Raw genomic sequence first — 12,507 nt, 5'->3', positions numbered from 1 at the left:
TGTAATCACTCTTAAATCACCCACAAGTTACAAGGATATTGTTATTTTTGCAGAAACGCCAGTGACATGGTATGTAGATTTTATTAATGAAATCTAAAATCAAAAGTTAAAAGTTGATATTTTATTAAAATTAATATTCTAAGATAGTGTCCCCAAAGTATGATTCATGTTCTCACAAGTCTATCCACAGTTGGTAAACTTCTTGAGGAAAATGTCCTATTTTCAATTGGTAATTGTAAACACAGTGCTTAGGCATAGTGGGCACTTAAGGAATATCTTTTGTATGAATGGTGGATGGCAAGAACCATAGAAGGATGATAGGGACACATTTTTGCATTCCTCCAGAGTCTACCAGGGTAGCTACTCAATGTTGTTAAATAGCTTTTCAAATGCAGAGTACATATAAGAACAATTAAAGGAAATGTAGATATTAGTAAACATCCCAAAGCCTCTGAGATTAACATGATCCACGTTCCACATTCTCCAGGAAAAACCAAGGGACAAACTACTTATATCTGCCATAAGCCAATTCATAGACACTATAATATTTTACAAATGGAAACAAGACTTTTGTGTATTTCAGAGGAAAGGAAGTAATTCACAAGGTATGACTGCATGAATCTAAAAAATTTTTTAGACTCTAAAGAATCTAAAATGTAAATATATGACAGGAAATACAAAATGTTGGGAGAAAAATTCAACTATTTGGATGAGACTTAGGGTCTTAAGGGTTAGAATAACTGCATATCACTGGGCTTGCTTTAAACGAGTCTTGAACTCAAATTTAATGCAAGGCTTTTTTCCATGACATTAAAAATTGAATTTTACAGTGGAGATATCATTACAATGAGATAAATTTACAACGGAGAATACTTTAGATAAACTGAGCTAAAATATTTATCCCAGAAAATGAGAATTAATTTTTGTTTCTGAGTTCGGGGTGAACATGGTAAAGCCATTCTAAATTTTTAGTGTTTTGACCTTCAGAGTACTGGCCTATAAGGAAAGTTTGCTAAGAAATGGAAAAAGTATGTTTAATTTAATAGTACAACCACAGATAAGATTTCATTCATTCAGTGGGTACGCTCAAGGACAAGAAATGGCTTATTCTAGAGGGAAGAGGATACATACTACAGAGTACAGGAGTTTAATACTGCCAAGGTAATGTAAAACTATATTTAAAAGGCTCTGGAATGCCAAGTTAAGAAGTACAGACTTTATCCTCTTGCCTTGTGATATTAAACTGGGGCAAAAGTTACAAAACTGGGAGGACAGGAGAAAGGGAAATTGGGAAGACAGCATATAATTACAGTTTGAAAATAAGCACAGCTTTGATCTGATGCTTCAATTTGGCATAGGCATCCAAAATTCTAATAATTTTAATGGTGATCAAAGGGAGCTTTGAGTTGTTTTTGAACTTACGTGTTTTGATAACAAAAATAAAAACATGTTTCCAATATGGTCCTACATAAATGTATTAGTAAACAGAACTAAGTAGCAACACTGGGACTAAAATTCACATATCCTGATTTTATAATCAGCATGCTTTCTATTATTCCACAGATGCCAACACTTGAAAATGGTATTTTAGGAAAGTGAGTACAATATGCAGAATGGATTGGATGAGGCAAGAAACTAGAGGCAAGAAGAGAACAGCTATTGCTGTAATCACTCTTAAATCACCCACAAGTTACAAGGATATTGTTATTTTTGCAGAAACGCCAGTGACATGGTATGTAGATTTTATTAATGAAATCTAAAATCAAAAGTTAAAAGTTGATATTTTATTAAAATTAATATTCTAAGATAGTGTCCCCAAAGTATGATTCATGGGATGGGAGATACATTAAATGTTTCCCTGAATCCTTATGTATATCAGACAGCATCCAGAAAAAAATATGTACCGTTCTATTTTTCATATTTAGGCAGAAGATATTACAATTAATAAAATCCTATTTACCTAAATGTTTTCTTGAATTCAGTCTAGTACTTTGTCTCATATTTTCTTTTTCAGTGGATAATGAAATACAACCACAGTTGTATAAGTATATCTTTATGCATATAAAGGGGAAAAGCAGTTCTCAAGCTCATCTAAGAGACAAGCTCTTCAGACCATTTGAAGAATCCACTTGAAGAATAAATCTCTTACAATTTTTTTTAATGTTTATTTATTTTTAAGGGGTGGGGGGCAGAAAGAAGAGGACAGAGGATCCAAAGCAGTATCTATGCCTATAGCAGTGAGCCCAATGTGGTGCTTGGATTCACAAACCGTGATGATGACCTGAGCCATAAGTCAAACACTCAGTGGACTGAGCTACCCAGGCACCCCTCTCCATCTCAGAATTTTAAGCTCACTACAATTTCTGCTCATGCAATGGCCACTAATGCCTATTAAGTGCCAAGTACTATATTAGGCAAGAAGGATACACAGATAATTAAGTCGCTAGCCCTGGAGGCTTTCAGTCCGGGAAGTCAGAAATGTAAATGTTTATGAATCTAATGAACTGAGTGCTATAGAAACACAGAAGTGTTTAACACATGAACAAAAAAATTTAACCTGTCTAAATGTTAAGGTCTTACTTTCAGTTTCAAACTGTCAAACCTTTTCCAAACTAAATGTCAAATATTGAAGGGAAAAAAGCTAACGGTATTCTAAAAGTAAATACGGACAAACATTCTTGCGAATTTAACACTTGTAATAGGATGCTGTCTCCAGTGAGCCATATCAGGAGAGTTACTTAAAAGTTTACTTCCACTTGCAAAGTTAGAATACAAGTATGTTTGGCTACATACCCATCAAAGGCTGAATAAGAAACTGAACCAATTGCGATGGGAAAACCCTAAAATTAGCTCAAATGGAAAAACGTGGAAAATACTTCCTATCACTCTAGCTTTGAAAGACACGTTAGACATACATACAGCACCAGTTATATAAACTTACTAAGATATTTTAAAAACCTACAAGCTACAAGATAACCTACTTCACACCCACAAGGATGGCTATAATCAAAAAGACAGACAATAACAAGTGTTGGTGAAGATGTAGAGAAATTGGTAGGAATGTAAAATGTACAGCAGCTTTGTATAACAATCTAGCAGTTCCTCAAAATGTTCAACAGTTACCATATCACCCTTTAATTCTATTCCTAGGTATATACCCAAGATAAAGGAAAACATATATCCTAACAAAAATTTGTACATAAATGTTTATTCATAAAATATATTTTATCTATTGTTATATAAAGAAAAGATTTCAAAAAGTGGAAACAACTCAAATGTCTATCAACGGATGAATGGGTAAACAAAGTGTAGTATATCCATAAAATGGAATATTATTCAGTCATAAAAAGAAATGAAGTATTTCTGAGTCCTACAACACATAGATGAACCTTGAAAACATTATATATATTAAGTCAAAGGACTTCGCCACAAAACATCACATATTGTATGATTCCATTTACATGAAATGTCCAGGAGAGGCAAATCCATGGAGACAGCAGGTAGATTAGCAGTTGCCTGGGGCTAGCGGGGAGGTAAGGGAGGAAGAATGACTGCTAATGGAGGGGGGGGGTGTCTTCTGGGGGTGATAAAAATTGATTGTAATGATGACTGCACATTTTTGTGAATATACTAAAAACTATTAAATTACACAGCTTAAATGGATAAATTTTATTGTAGGTGAAGTATCTCTCCATAAAGCTGTTACTGATTTTTAAAACACTTACAAGCCATGGTATTAAACAATTTAACAAACAATGAAAATGTGTATACATATTTTGGCTGTGCAGCATGAGACCTTCCAGGCTTTCAGTCTTTTCTCCCCTCCTGTTTTCTAACATTTCAAATCCAAACTTTAAATAAAAAACTTCAGAGGTCTCATTTAACCAAAAGACAAGTTCTCATTATCTGTCTTTTAAAATCGTATTTAGGGGCACCTGGGTGGCTGTTGGTTTAGCATCTGACTTCGGCTCAGGTCATGATCTTGTGGTCCATGAGTTTGAGCCCCACATCGGGCTCTGTGCTGACAGCCTGGAGCCTGCTTCAGCTTCTATGTCTCCCTCTCTCTCTGCCCTTCCCCCGCTCGCACTCTGTTTCTCTTTCTCAAAAAAAAAAAAAAAAAAAAAAAAAAAATCATATTTAAAAAGCAATCATTTCACAAAAAAGGGCAAACAGATAGTTAAAAAACATGAAAAATACCGCATCTATCTTATCTAAAAAAAAAAAAAAAAAAAGGCAGAATGTGGAAGGGGAGTTCTCCTTCAATCTGTCTTCCTCTAGTTTCTACTGTCTGCTTTCAGAATGTTAGAGTAAATGTTAAGAATTTATACTTGGGGCGCCTGGGTGGCCTCAGTTGGTTAAGTGTCCAACTTTTGGTTTCAGCTCAGGTTATGATCTCACGATTCGTGAGTTCGAGCCCCACATCGGGCTCTGCACTAACAGCATGGAACCTGCTTGAGATTCTCTCTCTCTCTCCGTCCCTCCCGCACTCACTCTCTCTCAAAAATAAACATTTAAAAAAGAAAAAGGAAAAAAAAATTATACTCATTTTACCTATTTTCTCCTCAACTATAATCTAGATTCTTCCTATATTCCACCCCAAGCTGCTATTTGTGGTGACCAAATCACTCCTATTTGGCAAACAAAATGGGTACTTTCTCAACCTTACCTTACCAGTCCTCCCAGAAGTATTTGATTTTGCTAACTACTCCTTTCCTGAAACTCTCCCAGACTTTTCTGACAGCTTCTGGGTTCTCTTCGCTTCTTTCCGAGCATACCTTCTCAGGAACAGTCACTAACCTCCTTTTCGGACTGCTATTTATTTATTTATTTACTTACTTACTTATTGTTTTTCGGACTGCTCTTTAAATGCTGTTGCTTTCCAACCTAAAACTGGTCACTTTATATGTTTATCTGAACACACTCATTTGCTCCCATACTTGCAACTACCTCTTACATGCTTATATGACAAGTTTCAAATTTTTAACTCCATCCTGTCAGCTAGCTCTCTTGAGCCCTACATTTCTACTCAATGTTTCACGCACCTCAGTTTAACACATTTAAAACTAAATTCTCCCCTACCTTGAAATCTCCTCCAACCGTCTTCTGCTTGATCCCCTCTACCTGTTTCTCCTCCCATACTCCTAACCCTACCAAATGATATCTTCTATTGGGTGATAGTATACCAAACCAGGAACCTTGGAGTCATACTGCAAATATTTCTTTCTCCTTTACTACCCACATCTAGTGAAGTGTTAAATCTTCTTTCTTAATCCTTATCAGATCCTTTTTATACTCTTTCTACTGTCTTAGTCTTCTTATATTTCAACAGCTTCCAAAAATGTTCTCCTCCATCACTAATTCCACCCTTAATACTGCCATCAGAATCAACTTTCTACAACACAAATCTGTCAAATAACTGCTTCCTCTTTTTTTTTTTTCTTTAGAGAGAGAGAAAGAGAGAGAATGAGAAGGGGAGGGGCAGAGACAGGGGAAGAGAGAGGGTCACAGGATCCGAAGTGGGTTTTGTGCTGGCAGCAGACAGCCTGATGTGAGCCTCAACTCACTAATGTGAGAACATGACATGAGCCTAAGTAGGACGCTTAGCAGACTGAGCCACCAAGGAGCCCAATCACTGCTTACCCTTCTTAAAGCATGAAGTGGCTCTCCAGAGACCAACAGTAGTGATTCTTAGCTTTTCTACTAGCACCTATCTGAATGACAGAAATGAAGGCTCATACTAAAGCAGGCTGGAGCCAGAGGGTGGGGGTGAGTGGTTGAAGGTGGAGGAAACACTGCTAGAATGCTCAGCTACTATGTGTATTTTCTTAACACCTGCCCACTATCCATGTGAGTTTAGTGTAGAACTGTTCAAAATTATTATCATTGAACTACAGAATAAATTATAGCATAGATATAAGAACTTTCACAATCTAACCCCTACCTAACTTACTCAGCATCGTTATTAGTCCTTACCATGCATTACCTCATTGGTTCTCAAAGTATGGTTCAGGGACAGCCCACCCCCAGATCATTTCAGAGTCCATGAAGTTAAAACTCTTTTCCTAATAATATTAAGTCATGTTTCCTCACCTGTAAATATGATAACGCACAGACTTTCGCACAATAATTTTTAAAAATCAGTTTCATTCTCTGAGGAGTATACAGTAGAGTTTTCTAGAGTACATGACATGTGATGCTATGTGAAATGTAACATTGCAATGGTATGAGTGAAGCAGGGGAGGGGCTTCTATTAAGCCAGACGTAGAAATTTGCAAAATATACAAATAATGCTGTTTCTCACTACCTTTTGTTCTGAATAATTATCTATCACATAGTTAATATGGAATGAGTTTATTATCATTATCTTAAAGTGTACTATTTTTTAAAATATGTTTTAATTTGTAGTATAATAAATAAACAAAAGCTTTTTGGGGGCCTTCAGTAATTTTTAAGAATGTAAAGGACTCTTGAGATCAAAAGATGTGAACTGCTGCATTAGTTATAGCAGATTATCTTTTCCTTTTTTTAAAATATAACTTATTGTCAAATTGGTTTCCATAAATTATGGCAGATTATTTACCACTTCCCTAAACATGTTCCACTTTAAAACTTCCATCCTTTTGCATGGTGATGTGCCCTCCCTCCACCACTAGCCTAGTCCCAGCTAGGTCCTAAGAGACCTCAGATGTATCCTGGAGAAACAGAACAAAAAGAACAGAGGTTTGGGGGTACCTGGCTGGCTCAGTTGGAGGAGAATGTGACTCTTGATCTTGGGGTCTACACCTGTGCTGTATATATGTATGTATGTATAGAGATTACATACATACATATATACACAAATAGAACAGAGGTTTTGAAGTCAAGCAAGATACTTAACTCTCAGAGTATGCTTCCTCATGTGTAAAATACAGGTTATATCTACCTCATAAACTGTTGAGTTAGTAAGAAAGGGTGTAAAGTATCTGGCGCAGTGTTTAGTATATAATAGAGATGAAAAATGTTAAGTTCTTTCCTACTTAAAATAACTTATAAAGTCACTAATGTTACCATAGTAAAATAAAAACCGTATAACAATTATTTAATCATAACAAAGCAAATAGGCTGGTCATTTTGAGCAGTTCTGTCAGGATTACCACTTGTAGAACAAATGGTTTTATATAATAAATCCCCTGAAATAAATAACTTCTATGGTAGTTCTTGGGTATCTTTGATAAATTAAGTTCAGATTAGTTTAAAACATCAAAGTTATTTTAAATAGCATATTAATATAGGATGGCTTGCTATTATACCCAGTTCAGCCTCAGAAAAATGTCCTTAAATCCTCTCCTCCCAATATTTCACAAAAAAGTACTAGAATTCACACCTCTGTTGCATTCTATATTTTAAATACTCCACTGAATTCACTTATTATGTTTTTGTTTTCACCTTCATAAATGTAGAGAAAGCTGGCTTTTAAGCTGAAGCTGCCATATTTGTTTGTAGCTTAAGTGTCTTTTGTGATTTTTTTCATATACAACTGTGTAATGTAAATTAGATAAACTTTAGCCTGATCAGAAGAAATCTACTTCTTGTTTTAATGTTTTAGACATTACAAAGCTTTAAAACGCACAAGAAAATGATTGAAAACAAAGCCCAGATACTTCTTTCTTTCTATGTCTAGTTATCTGTAACTGACTATATGAATTAGCCATATGAGAATACACAGACCTTAGCACAATAATTTGTTAGATGATGACCCTAAACGTCAGTCCCAGACCTCAGCCCTGTGAAGTAGCATTTTTCTTCTTTAAAAGATCAGTCATCTGGGGCGCCTGGGTGGCTCGGTCAGTTAAGCGTCCGACTTCGGCTCAGGTCATGATCTCACAGTCCGTGAGTTGGAGCCCCGCGTCGGGCTCTGTGCTGACCGCTCAGAGCCTGGAGCCTGTTTCAGATTCTATGTCTCCCTCTCTCTCTGCCCCTCCCCTGTTCATGCTCTGTCTCTGTCTCAAAAATAAATAAACGTTAAAAAAAAAAAAAAAGATCAGTCATCCTATTTTAAGTGGCCTGCTCATGGTCAGACAGCTAGCCAATGAAAGAGATGGGAGTAAAACCCAGGTCTGTCAAACACGAATGCACACCACTCTACCTTATACGTTTGTTTACTTGTCATGATCACTGTCTGCCATCTTGCAAAGAAGACTTATAGTCAATGGGGCGCCTGGGTGGCTCAGTCAGTTAAGCGTCCCACTTCAGCTCAGGTCATGATTTCGCGGTTTGTGGGTTCGAGCCCCGCATCAGGCTCTGTGCTGAAAGCTCAGAGCCTGGAGCCTGCTTGGGATTCTGTGTCTCCCTCTCTATCTGCCCCTCCTCCACTCATACTCTGTCTGTCTGTCTGTCTCTCTCAAAAATAAATAAACATTAAAAAAAAATTTTTTTTTAATAAAAAAGAAGACTTGCAGTCAAGATAGGAGAAACCAAGTTCCGGACCTGCCACAAATCAGATGTTTAACCTTCAACATGCAAGTAATCATCTTGGTACTACAGTTTACACCATCTCAGTATCTTAGTTTTCTCCTTTCTAGGGTTGGGCTGGGGAGGACTCAACACACCAAGGCCAAAAATAGAAAACTCAAAGAATAGTTAATGACAGGTGGAAAATTTTCAAATTAAAACAAGATACTATTTTCCGATCATCAAATTATCAAAGAGCAAGATAATTAAATGAACACTCATGCATTACTGACAGTTGTATACATTGATACTTCTTCAAAAGGTTATTTATAGATCTGTATTAAATGTTTATATCCTTTTACCTAGTACTTCCACTACTGGAATATATCTTATGCAATACTCCAAAATAAGGAAGCTTTACACACAAGTGTTCATTACAGAATTATGACATTGTAATAACAGAAAATAAATGGCCTAAACATTCAACCACAAGCAAATGGTTAAGCTATAAAATGGTTGCCAGGTGAAATATATTATATAGCCACTGAAAATGACTTTTGCAAGTGAAAAACACTTATCAAAATGTTAAGTTAAAAAACAACAACAACGATATTGGGGCACCTGGGTGGCTCAGTAGGTTAAGCATCCGACTTCAGCTCAGGTCATGATCTCCCGGTTTGTAAGTTAGGCCCTGCGACAGGCTCACTGCTGACCATGCAGAGCCTGCTTGGGATGCTCTGTCTCCCTCTCTACCCTCCTCCGCCTGCTCACATGCGTATGCGTGCTCTCTCTCTCAAAATAAATAAACATTTAAAATACATATATATATTTATATATATAATGGACTATATATATGTATATATATACACAAAATGGAAAAAATATATATATGTAAAATGGAATATATCGTATGGTCACACAGATGCATTAAACAGAGACAGCCTTTGAGTGATGGGACTAGGTAGGCTGGATACAACAATGGAAAGAAAACATTTTGGATGTCCACCCACTTCCTAAGAGTAAGGCATTATTAATTAGTCTATAATTTCCAAATTTGAAACAATGAACATTAGTACTTTATACTTGAACAAGATTATAACAGCTAGATTATCTCTAAGGCTCAGTTCTAAAATGCTAAAATTTAAAAATGCATTTTTAGCCCACATAAGATTTGAAGAATAACAGAACACTTAAAATTATTAGCTGATTTTCTATTCTCTTTCCATGGTAGAAGGGCATGGTTTCCCACCAGCATACCACCCAAGGGAAAAAGCACAATCTAGCAGTCTTAATTATAGCTATTGCTTATCAAGTCATGGAATAAAAAAAGCAAGCACTATAAAAGAATAGCCTTAGTCATCAAATCTCGAAGGTAGACTCACCTAGTATCCCTAGGTATTATGGAAAAAAAAGAAACTCATTTAGTCCTTCAGAAATGAAATCTCCAATAGGAATCCCTGACTCATCCCCAAAGCACAAACCCCAAGGCTACTTCCCCTGTAGTTCAGAGACTGGGCACCTGTCCTGATGGCCTTCATCACCAAACAATGCTCTTTCCTGACAGGATGTGCCCAGGGATAACCAGATGACTAGCATGCAAAGGAGAAGTGACCAAGGACCACACCACCTCTTCTTCCATAACCAAAATAAGACTGCAATAGACTAATTTTAAACTTTTAAAATATCTTAAGTAAATATTTTCTATTTTTGCTAAAAATATAGAAAAAAGGGACTCCATCCAATTATTGGTGACACTACCCAAAAGATACGAACACAATCAAAATTCTCAATGTAAGACGAGAAAATGTTCCTTACCTTTACTTCGACCAAAAATTAATTTTTCAAAAATACATAGCCTAAATATCAACAGAAAATGTTTAAAATAAGTCATAGATTATTTATATTTTTCTGTTCTGAAAAGATACTAACAAAATCTTACTCCTATCCTCTATTATTGGTCTAGGAAGGCGGGAATCACAAAGCTCAACAATATCATTATTATATTGAGTAAGGTCAACGATCTATTTTATAAGCTGTTAACAATTTTAATGCTAAAGCTTTACTAGACTGGAGTCGCTTTAAAATGTGAAAAAGCATTTCAGTACTAAAAGTCATATCACCTGCACCTTGTAAACAATTAAACTGTACTTTGAAACAAAAACTAGCCAGCGTTTGCTGCTCATTCATTTTTATAGACATTAACTGTGTATCCTTTTTACAATCGAGAATTTCGGAGTTAAGTGCTTATTCTTGGAGTTGTATCTTGCCCAGGAGCAAAATTTTCCCTAGCTTATTTCCCATTCTCAAACCCCGCCAAGGCTAAGGAGCAACCTCTTCCCAAAGTCCCACTTCCTTTTCCATTCCCCAGACCTCCAGAGTTTCCAACGCCCCAGTCTTGCGCAATATCCGTAGGAGCAGCAGCCGCAACCACCGCCTCCTAAGCCGAGAAACAACCCTAAAGGGAACATTGTCCAGCAGAAAAATAAAAGGGGGGCCGGAGGGACAATGTAGGAAGTCGACTTCTGGTCCCACGCCTTTGTATCTGACCCCCTCAATAAGTGATGTATCTAGAGCAATTTCACGAACAAGACTTTTAACCTCCTCTCCAGCCAGCCAGACCAAGCAGAGGGCGGAAAGAGGGGGGCGGGGGGAGGCTGAGAAGGTTATCTCCCAGTTCAGGGCTTCAGCCCGTTTCGTTGCCTCCGCCCCACCAGGACTATTGTTCCCAAGTTCCCCACCCCCACCCCGGATAGGAAGTGATAGTCACATCCCCTCCGCCTTCGACAATATCCCCTAGGGAGTCCGAAGTAGGCTTCCTTCAGGATAATCACCCCCTCCACACACACACACACTTACCCCCTACACACACACACACACACACACACACACACACACACACACACACACTTACCCCGTCAACCTAAAGTCACGATGACCCCAACCCCATCTCAAACCTGGGTCTCCAGAGACAAGAGACCGGACGAGGGTAGATGGAATTGGGCAAACCAAGGGATTCCTTACGGACAATCCTTTCCCAAGCCTTGGAATAATAACTGCGAACCCAAAAAACGGCAGAACTCCTCCCTTGCCCACTTCTGAGACCAGCCTGAGCAAAGGGACCCCAGGAGTTAATGCCAACCTCAACACCCCCGTCCCTCCATCAGCTGCGATCTGCTCTCCACCCAGGGTAGACACCTTGCCTCGACCCTCCCAGGAGGGGCAGGCTGGTTAGGGAGTGGGGGTGGAGGGACGAGCCCCCCCTCCCGCCCCGGGTCTGCACCTCCTTCGGCTTCGATTCCCGGCCCGAGAAACAATAGGTGGTCGCCGGCGGCGGTGCAGAGTGCGGGCTCCGCCGGGGCCGCTCCTTTCGCGCCCCTGGCGCCCGCGGTGGGGGCCGCGAAAGCGGGATGGGAGGGAAGGCGGCCGAGGGGCGGAGGCGGTCTCACCTCCCGCCGGCCTTCGAGACCACCCGGCCCTAAGGAGTTGGTGCGCGCCACTCCGCCCCTCTCCTCTCAGCTGCACACAAAGCGCTGGCTGCCCGGGCCGGCTGGGCGAGGCGGTGGTGGGCTCCGGTGCCGGCGAAAGGAGGCGACAGCAAGAAGGACTCACCATGAAGTCCCGGGCGAAGTTGTCCTCCCCATTGTGGTCCGGACTCTTCATGGCCTGAACCCTCTGGATAAATTTCCTCAGGATTTCCACTTGCTCCATCCTCCCGCGTCCCCCCGGCTGCGGTGGCTGGCCCCCCCGCCGCCCGCCCGCCCGGCGCAGAGCTCGCTCAGTCTTCCCCAGCTCGCTTTCCCGGCCCTTCCCCTCCCTCCCGACCCCCGCCTAGCCTCGCCACTCCTTTCGGCTCCTCACCGCTTAAGGCGGCGGCAGCGGCAGCACCGGCCCGGTTCCCGACCCCACAACTTCCAGGAGCAGCGGCCGCTCTCCCACAGTACGAGGCGAGCCGCTGCGGCTAGCGCCAACCCCAACCCCCAGCTTGCTCCATCCTCCTTCCCCGCCCTCCTCCTCCTTCGTTGGGAGACGCCGCCACCGCCTCAGGAACACGGCTCTCCGCTCTCCCTGCCCCCCCCC

The 12,507-nt window shown here is 39.8% G+C and overlaps 1 protein-coding gene and 1 long non-coding RNA gene across 3 annotated transcripts in view; one reads left to right on the top strand and one right to left on the bottom strand.

Moving 5' to 3' along the window:
* PTPN12 (protein tyrosine phosphatase non-receptor type 12) overlaps nt 1–12,500 on the bottom strand; it is a 112,444-nt gene extending 99,944 nt beyond the window's left edge. For both annotated transcript variants that reach the window (XM_049642852.1, XM_049642853.1), the window contains exon 1: nt 12,040–12,500. In XM_049642852.1, coding sequence (XP_049498809.1) covers nt 12,040–12,138 — 99 coding nt within the window. In that variant the 5' untranslated portion in view covers nt 12,139–12,500. The remainder of the gene's footprint in view (nt 1–12,039) is intronic.
* LOC125930810 (uncharacterized) lies at nt 1,121–2,435 on the top strand. Its single transcript, XR_007460255.1, has 2 exons — nt 1,121–1,732; nt 2,015–2,435. It is a non-coding gene; the product is annotated as an uncharacterized LOC125930810 (long non-coding RNA).
* Nucleotides 12,501–12,507: the final 7 nt, after the last annotated feature.

Source organism: Panthera uncia, chromosome A2 (genome assembly GCF_023721935.1).
Source record: "Panthera uncia isolate 11264 chromosome A2, Puncia_PCG_1.0, whole genome shotgun sequence".
In the NCBI taxonomy this organism is placed as follows: domain Eukaryota; kingdom Metazoa; phylum Chordata; class Mammalia; order Carnivora; family Felidae; genus Panthera; species Panthera uncia.
This window is presented reverse-complemented; position numbering and strand designations above follow the sequence as displayed.